We start from the raw sequence: 13,401 nt of genomic DNA, 5'->3' as shown, positions 1-13,401 counted from the left end.
GACCAATCCTGTTTTCTATGACCGGATTTGGTGTATATCTGGCTAGTACCGGCCATGTAGCTCCTGGTCTGCCTAGTGGACCGAGCCTGGTAATGTGATTTTCATGTTTTAGGGAGCCTTTAAACCAGAGTTGATGCTCTTGGTAAGTTAATGGAATTTCAATGTCCTCATAAGAAACATATTCCTCTGGAGGTTACTCTACTTTGTAGTAGTGGAACTCGTGCGTTCCTCCATCTGCTGGAGGAAAGTGAATCCATGAATAGAATACCTCTGTTTGCCGATGTGCCTCTATAACAAAGAATACTTTACCACCTCTCGATGATACCCCATTATTTATGAGTTTGAAAGTCATAGTTTTTCGAACGTTGACCGGGATGATTATAGCATCTGGGTCATTCTGTAGCCTATTTCTGTCATCTAAAACTCCTTGCGCCAAAACTCTAGCTAATTCTTCGTCACTCTGTCATTTTATTGACTGAAAGTTTGCATAGTAAGTTTCAAGGAAACAAAGATTCGATGCACAATATTTTGGAACACTGTATCCTTCAACGTTTAGTAAGCCAAAAACTAATACATAGGATTTTCTTCCTACTCAGTTCTGGCGGATATTAACAGTTTACCCACTCCAGACGTCTTTTGGAGTTTTTACGGGAAAAGGGGTCTGTGTGAAAAGCACAACCGAGTTACTTTAGTATCAAGCGTTGAGTTAACGCCTTACCAAACGTTGGGCGCCATGTAGTGTAGTTCCTATATTCCCAATCGGCTCTGCGCATTGGAATAACTTATACTATAGTTTAGACGTAGGACTGAAGTCGACTAGGTCTCTATCGTATATATTAAACTTAATTGTGAGTGCCAGCTAGCTCAGAGGTCACTAGAAACTTTCTCGAATAAACAAGAAGGGATTAGTTTCTGACAACTGCATAAACATGACAACTTTGTTTACCAAGAATAAGAAATCAATCTCTAGTGTCGCGGAAACAATAGATAGCTTTTTTACTCAATCGTGCATGCTTAGTTTCACCGGAGGTGCTGAGAGAGAGAGACAGGCGTTTTCAATAAAAAAGCATTTATTGAACAATCTTCTTTCTCAAGCATAAGAAATGTACTGCTACAATCGTAATACTGGTTATAAAGTACAGAGTATATAATACGAACAGTATTATAAAGTGTTCTGAAAAAGCATAATATGGTTTCTAAGCCAGAAATTGCTTAAAACATACAATGATAAAATGATGACTAAAAGTACTCAACTGGTGCTTCTAAAATAACGCCTACCCCGGTGTACCTGACCTAAGCCTAGCACAAGGGAAGAAGTAAGTGAGGAGTAGCTTAAGTTTAGTATTTTCTGTCAAGAATCTATTCAAGAATTCTCTAAGGGTCTAATCAGCTCCGTACCTTGGTTTAGAATGAAGGAGGTCTTGTATCTCTCTCTCTTGGCACTCAATTTCCCAGCAACCTGCAAGGGTAGCCTGGAAACACTGGAGCTGGATTTCTCGTCAGGAGAAAAGACAGAGCCTCTCAGTGTGTCAGCTGGAGGGTCGGCTTCCTTCAGCACTTGCTGCTGCAGGGCGTCGGGCAAGTAGTTAGTCGATCTGCTCTAAACCACTGTGTGTTTGTCTGGGCAAATCTAGGCATATTTATACTTTGAAGGTGCTGAGTTTGACGTGTGATTGAACTTAATAACGCCATCAAAGACTCAGTTCTTCGAAAACTCCATGATTTCCTAGATAAATTAGCATTCAGGCATGGGGAGGTCCCTGGCTGCTGAAGGCGGGTTTCTCTAAGAAATCATGGTTGATTCTTGGAATTTAGTGGAAGTAGCCATGCCGTATTTGGGCTGCATAGGCTCAGTCTAAATATGGTAATGATTTCTATGCCTATATAAGGATAGGATAATGTATAGCTATGTAAGGGCATGAATCGGGAAAAGTTACACTAGGGTCCTAGATTTGTTTACAACACTCCCAAAGTTCAAGAACTGTCGAATGATACACCTACTACCATTGAGGTGAGCTGGCAAATGTTTTCATTACCCCCCCTTTTTTTTAACACGGACACACTAGGCCCTGACCACATTTAATTTTAGTCCTGATGAAGACCCGCTATTGATTCACATAAATCAGTGCATTCCATCTAGGGTCGAAACGTCTACGTTCTATATATCTATCTATATCTATATAGATATATAGAGATATAGATATAGATATATATATATATATATATATATATATATATATATATATATATCCGTCTGGTGGTCTCTGTAGGTTTTTATGGACTTTTGGGATTGTGTAAATAGTTAGGCCCTGACCACATTTCATTTTACATTCATAGGCTGTAATACAACACATTCCAGTCCTGATGAAGACCAGATATTGATGCACATAAATCAGCGAATTCCATCTAGGGTCGAAATTTCGACGTTCAGTATATATATATCCGTCTGCACAGAGTCCCAACGTACTAAAGAAATAATTTATCCTCCTGAGACTATTGTGATGTACAGTGGATATTTTGGATGTACTGTTTGTCTAACTGGTGACTGAGTGTTAAAATGGTTAAACCAATACAAGCCAAATCATACAGTCACGACTCACTCAATGTATTCCTAGTGCATGTTTTGTCTTGTTTTGGACCGCTTGTCTAATGCAATATGGAATGATTCCGCCTTTTATTCCTAGTGCATGTTTTGTCTTGTTTTGGACCGCTTGTCTAATGCAATATGGAATGATTCCGCCAAAAGGCTAAATACTAAAGATTTACCTTTTCTTCCATTGTGGTCAGTGTTTGTTTGTTTGTCATATCGTTCACGGGATATATTGTTTCCTTGTATGTATTCAATACCTCTTTCAATTTAATTGTGTCCCCAACAGAACCAATTTTGTTGTTTATATCTCTTACCCAGGTTCTGAGGGTTACTGGGTTACCGGTTTACCCCAATACTTTTAATGGCAGACATACGCCACAGGCAGAGCAAGTCGTGCGCCCGAGGCACTCGGGGGTGTGGGGGGGGGGGGGAGGTTACAGGCTGTTGAGAACCTGCATGAAGCAGCATGTGTTGATGAAGATGAATTGTAGTCTGTCTCGTCGACAGGTAGCAGTTCTGTACGCAGGGTGGGGCACCAGCGTGAGCTGCTTGGCCCAGTGGCTGCGTGAAGGAGGTGGCAGGGCTGCTTAGGCACCTGTGCTCAGGCGCAGCAAGGTTCTGTTTGGAGCAGCCTACTGGATCTCGTTGCTAGCAGTCTTAAGGAGGCACACGTGGTAGACGCTTGTCGGTGTATCTAGGCTACCCGGTGCTATAGGGGTACCCTGCGAAGCACGGTCTGGTTACTGCAGCACAATGATTACACACATGCATTCACAATAAGTACAGGCAGAATACCCTGTGCTATCTATGCCGCTTTATTATATTGCCTCTGGCTAAGCCACAGTGGGGTAGTGAGCTACCTCAGGGGAGGACCTGGTGGCTCACTACAGGGCTGTTCTGCTGTCTGGGAGCAGGGTACATTGTAGTAAAAGTCCAAATCCTGTAGTGTGACCTCATTTGCAGAGACGCATTTTATGCATTTCTCTTTCCTTAAGAGAATCATTCCTCCCAGGGTGAGCATGCTAACTGTTCATGGCTGGACATGAGACGGACACATTGCTCTGGTAATTCTTTAGTAGCTATGTCTGGAGAAAAAAACTGACTTCATTTGCTTGGGAACAACCCCATAGAAATGAGGGAATACTCCCTTTGCAATGCACAGGCAGGGTTGGCCCTTCATAGTGTAATGCAATTTTACGGTGCCACGAAGTGGTGGCATCAAACAGCAGAGGCTGGACAAGTGTTTTTTTCCTACGTATGAGAGTGCTACAGTAGCAAGAAGCAAAATAGCAGTATGGCTGGAATGTTGAATATCCTGCAACAATTCCTGTCTGCAGGGACTAGCTTTCACTAGTCTTGATCTCTTATGCAACTTTGCGCTGCCCGAAGTGCAAACAGCATGTTGACGTACCTATTGTGTGGGCAGAAGTCTCCGCATTCCTTTGCCTCACTAACCATGTTCTTGTTGTCTGAAAAGAACATTTGATGCTTATAGCAAGAAAGTGAGTTAGTTAAGGGCCAAACCTGCAAGTCACATAAAAGCACTAAGCTCCTAATTTGGGTAAGTTCACAGAAAGCTTCTGCCTGTGGTCCCAAGTGTGTACATTGTCTGGTCACATTGGTATGGTGTGGTCAAAGCATCTGAGGTAAAACCGAAGTGTGGACCAGTTGCCTCCTTCCCAAGCCACATAATTTATACTTTGCATTCTTTATACCAGGATACTTACCACATTTGTGTTGATGGAGATTTCAAAATAAACCTGTGTTTTTTCCAGTGTGTATGTGGGTGCTGCTTGGCTTGTCACGTAAACTGACATTTGGGTGATGAGTCACCCCTTAACTGCTGCAGCTTACTCACCCCTGGTGCTGAGCCATTTTTTATATTTAGAGTACTTTACGCTTACGCCTTCATAACTTTTTTTTTTTCCTTCGTAAGGTAAGCCATGCCAAATTTGTGTGCCTTTTTTTCCATCATTCTGAGGATTTTAAATGTACCCAGCATTGGAGAATTCCCATGGAGAGCACTGACACAGAGTTCCCACATGCATCCCCAAAACAATCTACCCCACTTGTATTTTGGATGTAATGCCTGCGACAGGAAAGACCCCAAAACACAACTGACTTAAATCGAATGTTTCCACTCAAAAATGACCATTTTTTTTGCAATGTGGGTAGCTGTGGAATTTGGGTCTGGGTTGGGCCGCCACCTAGGAAATCTACCGAACCCAGACAATTCCACACCTAGCCAGTCAAGGGAGTCCAGGCTAGTGTGACTTGCATGGAATTCACAAGGCTGTTCTTACAACCCTCAAAGTTTACATATAAATGTGCATTTTCCTCACATTTCTGTTAGAAAAGGTTTTGAAATCTGCAGTGATCTACAAATTTCCTACCACCCAGCATTCCTTCACATGTCTCAGTACATACGTTATCCTGCTTGTGTGATAAGCATAGCCTTCTCAACAGGAATGGCCCCAAATTGCAACATGAAAAGATCACATTTTTCCAATCAATACAGACCCTATTTGCAGTGTGGGTAGCGGTGGATTTTGGGTCTAAATTCAACAACTAACCAGGAAAACCTACCAACTCCAGACATTTCTGAAAACTAGACTCCCAGAGTAGTTCATGGTAGTGCAACTTGCATAGATCTCACATGGCTTTATTTTTACTTGGATGCTCTGGCAAACCTCTAACTTTGGCTAGTAAATAAAAAAGTTCCCAAACCTGCAGAGATCCACACCTTTTCTGCCACCCAGTGCAAACCACACATCTTAAAATGCTACCCCATTTGTGTGAGTTGCACAGCACCTCTGATACAACAAGCTGCAAACTGCAATGTTGAGACATCAACTTTTCCTGTTAAAAAAAATTACATACTTTGGCAATTGGCTAGCTGCAGTGTAGGGACCAGGCTTAGGTGCCACCCAGGAATTTCTACTAAATTCACATTTTTGAAAAACCAGAGTCTCAGGGGAGTCGAGGCTGTGTGCCTTGCATGGATCCAATAATGTTTTCTTACCCACAATTCTCTGAAACCTCAAAAACCTCAAGGGTTGCCTACCAGCACTCATTTTCCAAACATTCCTGTGACCCAAATGTCTGACTTCTGGATGGATTCACAAAAATCCTATCACCCAGCATACCCACACTTGTCTCGATTAAACCCTACCTCATTTAGAAGAATTTAAAAAGCTTCACAGCTAACCAAGTAAGGGTCTATGGAAGGTGTGTATCCATGAACAGCCATTTGGGGGCAGATAGTAATTCTTAATGAGTGTGGTGCACTTCAGGCAGAAAAACACGGGCCATGCTGAGATGGGCCCTGGGAACGGTAATATCCATTCTCCTGCCGCTTTCATCGCAGAGCACAAACTATGCATCTGCAGTATGGGGAATTCTTCCATAACAGCCAACTGAAAGTCAAGGAAGTTGATTTGTCTTCCTGTGGTGATCGGACGATTGGCAGCATGCACATTGTATGTTTCTTAATTGTATCCGGTGAGTAGCCACCTTCTTATAACAAGTGAGTTTTACAACTTGCATTATAAGGTTAAGGAATCGGGTAATTTTTATCCATTCTACTAAAGTGCTTGTTGTAATCAAGTATACACTTAGGCTTGGGGACAACTTGTGGACATCTGCCAATTTATCCCAAACTGTGACCGGAGAAGTGCTGTGATCTTAAAGTGTCGTATAAGCTCCTATGCTGCTCCCCTGTCTCTGAATTTGCAATACAACACACTGATGTGGACTTTTTGTAGATTCTTACAAACAAGCACCTGACAGAATTCTTTGTGGTTCTTTCCATTTGTATGCAAAGCTATAATGCTATAATGCTAGCTTTGTACAGATCGCTAAACAGATGTAGTCCTATACAGAATTTCTGTACGTGAAAACTATAACCTTTATGAAGGAGAAATAGGGCAGGACACCATATGAACTCTCACTAACTTATAACATAGCAGGACAGCTTACATGATTAATTGTGAATCCCTTCAGTGTATATTCTCTCAGGCTGTACACATAACCAGTAGAGCACTCACGCAACATCTACAACTTGAAGATCTTTTACCTGGAGGCACTGTCAAAACAGCAGTTGCCTTTTGTAGAAGCTCAAGGACCCTGGCTGCTATATATATATATATTTTTTTTTTTGCTGGAAATCTCTGGAAATTTGGCAAACAAATGACCATGCTGTCTGCCATAGTAGAAAAAAGACAAATGTGAACAACACCACAGTGGATCAATGAATGAAGAGAGCTGACTCAGTCACTATAAAGACATTTATATATACTTTCTGAAAGATCAAAAGGTCTTTGGTAACTCCAGACACAATCAGTTGGTAAGCGTTTAGTTTTAGTAAATAAAGATCTTCGCTAATGCCAGGCGTAAAAAGGGGAAACTTGTTGCTGAACGCATGTAATAGCTATATGCAATAAAAAGTTTACATTTATAAATCAATTAAGCATAACCTAAAATTTCAATTAGGCAGAAAGGATGATTCATAAACTGAACAGGTATGTAAACCCTTTTAATTTTAATGCACATCACAAGAAAATGGGGTTTTAGTTTTAATGCACATCACAAGAAAATGTGATTCTTATTGGTACAAAGAAGAGGTAATCTTGGCTTTGAACACAGTTTAAGCACACAAGGATGACAAACAATTAGGAATGGAAAGAAAAAAGTATTGACAAAGTAAAGTATTGGCCCACAATCCCTGGCACTGAAGCATACATCTTTTTTTCATACAGATCCCCACATGTGACCAGCAAAATGCCATCAGGCAAAGTGCAAGAAAGCCAAAGGATGGAGTGTGACGGCCTATTACCATTGCTGTATATTGTGAGGGGTGGAAGTGAAATGTGAATGACAGCTGAAAAACCAAAGACTGTAGAGGGCTGACCCACAGCCCGTCTTTGTGTACGTATATGATTGTTTATTAATATTTTTTTATTACATGAGGCTAGGCCAGCCTTAAATATCATTCCTGACCAGGGCCTGTCTTTGACACCAGTGTATTGGCCTCGAAGTGATAAAAACAACTCTAGGAAAATTGACATTACTTCTAGCATTCATTCTGCAATGTGAAAAATGTAGTGCTAACCCAAGTCACACTTCAGGCTTTCGCATGTCGGCTAAAGGGTCTCCTATAGTTGTGAAATATCAAGGAAAGCTAGAAGGCCAAACTAACACTATACTGTCAAGCTCTGTGCCTCTTAGATCACTGGTTCTAAATTGACAAAGTTTCCAAGCTTACTCCCGGAAAGCGGAGATAATCACATCTCCTAGAAAACTTTGTGAATTTCCAACTGGCGTCCTTGTGAAAACCTTTGCCCATTCAATATTCTACATGGAGAACAAATTTGTCTGCAAACCATTAGAAAAATTGTACCTTTTTTGCCACCGCTCAGTAGGCAGTGCCCTTCTCCTACAACCCTAGCAGTTTTGGGGAAGTTTCAGGGCCATTCCAAGTCCAAGAAAAGTATTTCCTTTACTCCTGTCTAAGACCTAATTAATCACCAGTTCTATGGTAGAATGTGTTATGAAATAGCTCAAGTTACTTTCCAGCACACTTCCCTTGGGTGAGGTTTTACTCCTGAAGAATTTTGTCCCATGCTAAACACCATTTTACTCCCTTGGAAAATGTAAATTCGCTTTTTGGGCATTTCAGAAATCCAGCAATTTGGGCTGGAAAGTTAGTTACTGATGGTGGCAAATGTTTTGTCCACACACTAATCTGCATCCATACTCCCTCCACGAACCTCAATGGACCCTATTCATAAAGCAATTGATGTGTGCAAATAGCCTTTTCTACTATGTTAAAATCACCTGTGCAGTGTGCAAATTGAGGTATTCTACTTGTACATATATCCACGTAAATAAAGATTTATATGTGAATACATCTACTCCCATGGCCTAGAGCAGGTATTCACAGTAAATCATTTTCTAAAGTGGAATGCAAAGGGAATATCTCCCAAATCTATGCTGTGTTGTAGAAGGAATTTCTCCTGTGGGAAAAACATTTTTCCTTCCTTCCTTTCTCGGGATCAAATATGAAGATGTATATTTGTTCATGTGAAAATTGCTTTGTCCAAAGGCTCTCTGGATTGCTCTTAGATACCTAACGCTATCCCATGTCTTAAGGATTACCCTTGGAAAAATGTGTGAAAGTAGGAAGCTTGTTAGTGCAGATTTCTGATTAGGCTATCTATTAAAAGGTGAATACATAATGTGTTTACCTTACAATCCAGGGATGATATTTTCAATCAAGGTATGATATTTTAACGTCTAGGGCAGACAATTCCACTTGTAGTTGACCTAGGTCTGTTGTGATAATTGTGATTTGTCAGTGCTTGAATGCTATAGTAAGTTTTTAAAAGGCAAATACCTCACTTGATTTTCAGAATCTGATATCTTGTGTGACTATTACTTGTTTATATGCAAATGTATCTTTAAATTGTAGCCAATCATTATCACTTAATAAAATGTCGAGGTAAAATTTGTAAATTTAAGACCTTGAAATCACTATAGAGAAAGTCAGAAACCGAAAGGTTAGTGGTTGAATCAAGAGTAATGCTCCTGGCAGTGAAGAACCGTGTTTTAAACCCAGCGGCGCCAGGGGCACGCCCAAAGTCTTCGGATTCACCTGTTTTGGTATACAGAGACACAGAATTATTCTGGGTGGCGTCAAAGACCAAATTTATTAGCTGCAGCTAGTAACAGTAATCCCAGCAATACAACACGGTGTACAACTCGGGAAACTGTTCGATTTTGTAAGGCGAAACATCCCTTTTTATACCCAATATTCACATTACAAATGGACACCCACTGCACAAAATTCTAGCCAATAAGGTACATTTTCAAACAAAGTATCACATAGCAAAAACCCCAATTTACACTGTTCCAACCCACAAGTTAATTATTAGGAATGTCCCAAATTCAATCTCCACAAGCCGGACAAACCCATAATTGAAAGCACAATGCATGTAATAAAGAAACATAGAAAGGAAACCATGACCGATAACGAGCAAGATAAGGCATGTGTAAAGAACCTAAAAGTTAACTATCTTCTGAACATTGATTGGCAATCTCAGACAACGCTCAACCAAGGAAATTGGCTTCGCGAGGTCAGTTTCAGGTGAAGGAGTCAGTTTCTTACAGTTCACCTTAGAGTCAAGAAGAACCTAGTTAATGTACACCGATAGAGAAGGCCAGGTCGCTTTATTCGTTCGACCACATTCATCGGCCTGTGTGATCGCAACACAAAATGGAGGCACGGACAAAATGGAACCCATATTCGAGACAAAGTATCTGAATACGTAATGAACTCGCTAGTTAACGTGACGAATTCACTCCATATTAGCCGTACTTACTGAATACGGTACAACATCACCAAAATCGTGACGGAACCATAACCTCACGGGACAAGACCGAATTTACAGAACCTCAGCAGGAACCCGGATGATGCTTCTGGAAGTGCTACGCTCGTTGGTTATACATTGGTAAGGGGAAGTGACTCTGTTAGTGACTCACTAAGGCTGGTAGAGCATTGTGAGAAGAATCAATTTGCACATATATTCACATTAACAGTTATGATGTGGTTGATTTACAAGCTCAAATTCTCCCAGATGAAGGTCCACATGTGTCCGAAATGCTTTTGGGTTTTGTAGCAATATCTGAATTGAATTTCCGAATTGATTTGGAATGCATGTCCTTCATCAGGGCATACTACAATGCCTTTATGAATTTAGAATGAAATTGTGTGAAGAATAAACATAATTTGCAAGTCTTCTAACATGATTTATAGAATCATACAACATGGCGCAAAACGTTTTTTGCAATATTCATCAGTGCGGACCAAGACTGTATTGTCGTACGATATATTTAATCCACAATTTTGGTGTTTCTATTGATGATGATCTGAATATGAATTTTCAATCTGAAAATAGAAAAATGAGGTTGAAGAATATGATGAAAGTCTTAAATTATTTTACTAGAAGCTGTCCTGAATTTAGTGTTGCCTATTTTTTTAATTAGTTTGATTCCGGCCAATTATCAAGTGGAATCCATATAGATTATGTCTTGTTTTATTTGGAAAGACTTGTTTGACTTCTATTCCTCCATTCTAATGCAGACCTTGAGAGTGAAGTGAGATCTGCCAATGGTCTTTTGGGAAATATAATCAACTCCTAGCATGCTACATTAGCTGCTCCAAGGCCTTTTGTGAAGTATATTCAAAAGCAGGAATCGGAGTAGGTTGAGAATGAGTTCATGAAATCTGACGGCAAGAGATGAAAAAAAGGTATTGCCTGACAGATGAGTGTTTAAATATTAATCTTCGCTAAAAAATGAAGGATGTTACATGGCTTGAATGAGGGGAATAATATTGCCCATTAGAGAAAACTGTTGGCAAATGAGATGTACTTAATATCACTTCAAAATGCAATTGAACAGACATTTGCATGCAAGGTTATTTAAAGAGGACAAGTGCTTATTATTCTTGTTTGGATTAGACAACTGCCTTTTAGAGTATTCACAAGGAGCTCCAAGGGTTGTTTTTCGAGTCTGTTATATATTTGCTAATGGGGCCTTCACAATGAGAGAATTAGTCATATTTTGTTTACTTGTTGTTAGCTGTTGAAGGGGAGGGGTCAGCAAGTTTCCCCATTATTACTATCCTTTGAGGGAGGGTCATTGAAAGATATGCTGACCCATTTTATGATTTAAAATTATATAAACCTAGAAATCGGTCTTTTAAAAAAATATTTTCAAATAAAGCTGTGTACATGCAGCTCGTGTAATGGGGTGTATTACCTATTATGATCTGGATTGATTCTATGCTCTTTTAGCGTCTAGTTTGTATGATTTGTATTTTAACCAAGTCACACGTTGTGATAAATAATTAAACAGTTAATTGAAAATTTCTTAATGCTGCTTTAAGGGAAAAACTGGCTCTGCAGCTCGTGCCGTTTGAAGCACATTTGAAAAGAGTTGGGCATTTGAGTAACATTTCCTTAATTGCACTTTTCCTGCAGCCTTAAGTGAATACGGAGTCTTGTCTCGGGTCACATAAGGACTCTTTTATCCTTCTATTTGAATCGGGTACAAACACGTGAACTCCATTCGTAAGTGTACTTGAAATCCGATTCTAGTTTACAGTGTCTAAGGAGATTAATATAGAGACACTATTCTGTCAAACAGTGTGATCGCATACAAGTTGTGATCAGAAACTATGTGGCGCTTTTTCATGCTGATGGACCTAGTGGATTGCTTTTGGAAATCCTGACTTTCCATCTATTGTTTTCCAGTACAAAGGTCAATTTCCTGTTTATTATATCAGAGTGAATTTAAAATGAGTAAAACACTACTCAGTCCTCATAGTTTGTATTTTACAATTACCTTACACATGGAAATAACTCTCCTAATGGTCACAAGGCCTCTTCAGTGTGATACAAATCTAATGTAGAAAATTACCATCTTGCATGCAGGTTTAAGCTGAGTTTAATTGCATTTATTATAACCAACATTTAAAATTGTGAACTAAACCATATAAACAGATTACCAGAATGTAAGTATTGTATTACCATTGTTGAGTGAGTAAAGAGGCATCCCCTATTCATGGCACCTTCATGTTATTTCCTTTCAGCTTGGGCAGAAATACGGCGATGTCTTCACCATTTACCTGGGCCCCCACCCAGCTGTGGTCTTGTTTGGGTACAACGCACTGAAGGATGCGCTGCTTGGACAGGCTGATGACTTCAGTGGAAGGGCCATACTTCCTGTCTTTGAGAGGATCGCCAACCATAAAGGTGAGAACTGCTCATCTGCCACCCCTCTTTTTCTAATGTGTAAAAGAGGCAGCAGCATGCTTTTGAAATTAATCATTCATGCATGAAACCTACCTGATGAGATCGGTGAGACTATGGTAGTTCTGTGAACTTGTTCAGGCTTGAGAGGAAGGGGAAAGGAAGATGCTAGTGCGGTGTGAAATTTAAATTGGACATGCTTGGCTGGTATGGTGGTTCATTGAGTTGGCACACTCTATGGGCTGGATTGCTTTGAGAATGAAATATCACTGGTAGCACTTTAGCCAGCAAATGATTTCAAAGCAGACACTCTAACCGGTGGACATCGTGAAACCTGTTAAATCCTGGCTGGTGGGGAGTTCTCCTGCCCTGGTAAGGGTAGGAGGCACTGCCTGCTGGCTGGCACCCTGGCCTTCGGGGACCGGGCCTCCCTGATGAAAGCCAGTGTTTGCCTTCCTCTCACCAGGGATTACTGTTCAGCACGTAGTCCCCGATTCCTGCCTGGCCCAGCACCACCTGGCTCCAGGTAGGCCAGAAGGCTCTGCAAAACACACAAGATGATTGACGGAATGTTACACAATGGCAAATATTCACCCCCCAGTCACAGATCTGGGTTTAATCCATCGTTATTTTACTCACCAAACCTCCCCAGTTCAGACATGGCCATATGCAAATTAGTCTTGACCCTGTGCCAACTGGCAAGCTGGATGTGGGAGCAGCGCTTTAGCTTCACCTGCTTCTCACTGGACATACTGGAATTGTTCAGCCCTCAGCAGCCCAGGAAGTCTTCCTGTTCTGATGCCAGTCAACCCCAGGTATAAAAGCTGGCCCTGCTCTTTGCGTGGAGCCATAGCAGGTGAGTCTGGGGCTGCATGGCAAAAGCCATGACTTCTACTTCCTCTCACTGGGGAATACTGGAACTGTTCAGCCCACAGGATACAAGACTCTTCCCAAGTCTCTGGGTGGAGAAGGGCAAAAGAGCAGTGTGGGGCCTGGCTC

General features: G+C 40.9%; 1 protein-coding gene across 1 annotated transcript in view; it reads left to right on the top strand.

The window, feature by feature from the left end:
- LOC147702001 (cytochrome P450 2F3-like) overlaps positions 1 to 13,401 on the top strand; it is a 211,713-nt gene that overhangs the window by 80,696 nt on the left and 117,616 nt on the right. Inside the window, exon 2 of the mRNA XM_086930616.1 lies at positions 12,243 to 12,405. Coding sequence (XP_086786742.1) covers positions 12,243 to 12,405 — 163 coding nt within the window. The remainder of the gene's footprint in view (positions 1 to 12,242; positions 12,406 to 13,401) is intronic.

Source organism: Lissotriton vulgaris, chromosome 7 (assembly GCF_964263255.1).
Source record: "Lissotriton vulgaris chromosome 7, aLisVul1.2, whole genome shotgun sequence".
Taxonomy (NCBI): Eukaryota; Metazoa; Chordata; class Amphibia; order Caudata; family Salamandridae; genus Lissotriton; species Lissotriton vulgaris.
This window is presented reverse-complemented; position numbering and strand designations above follow the sequence as displayed.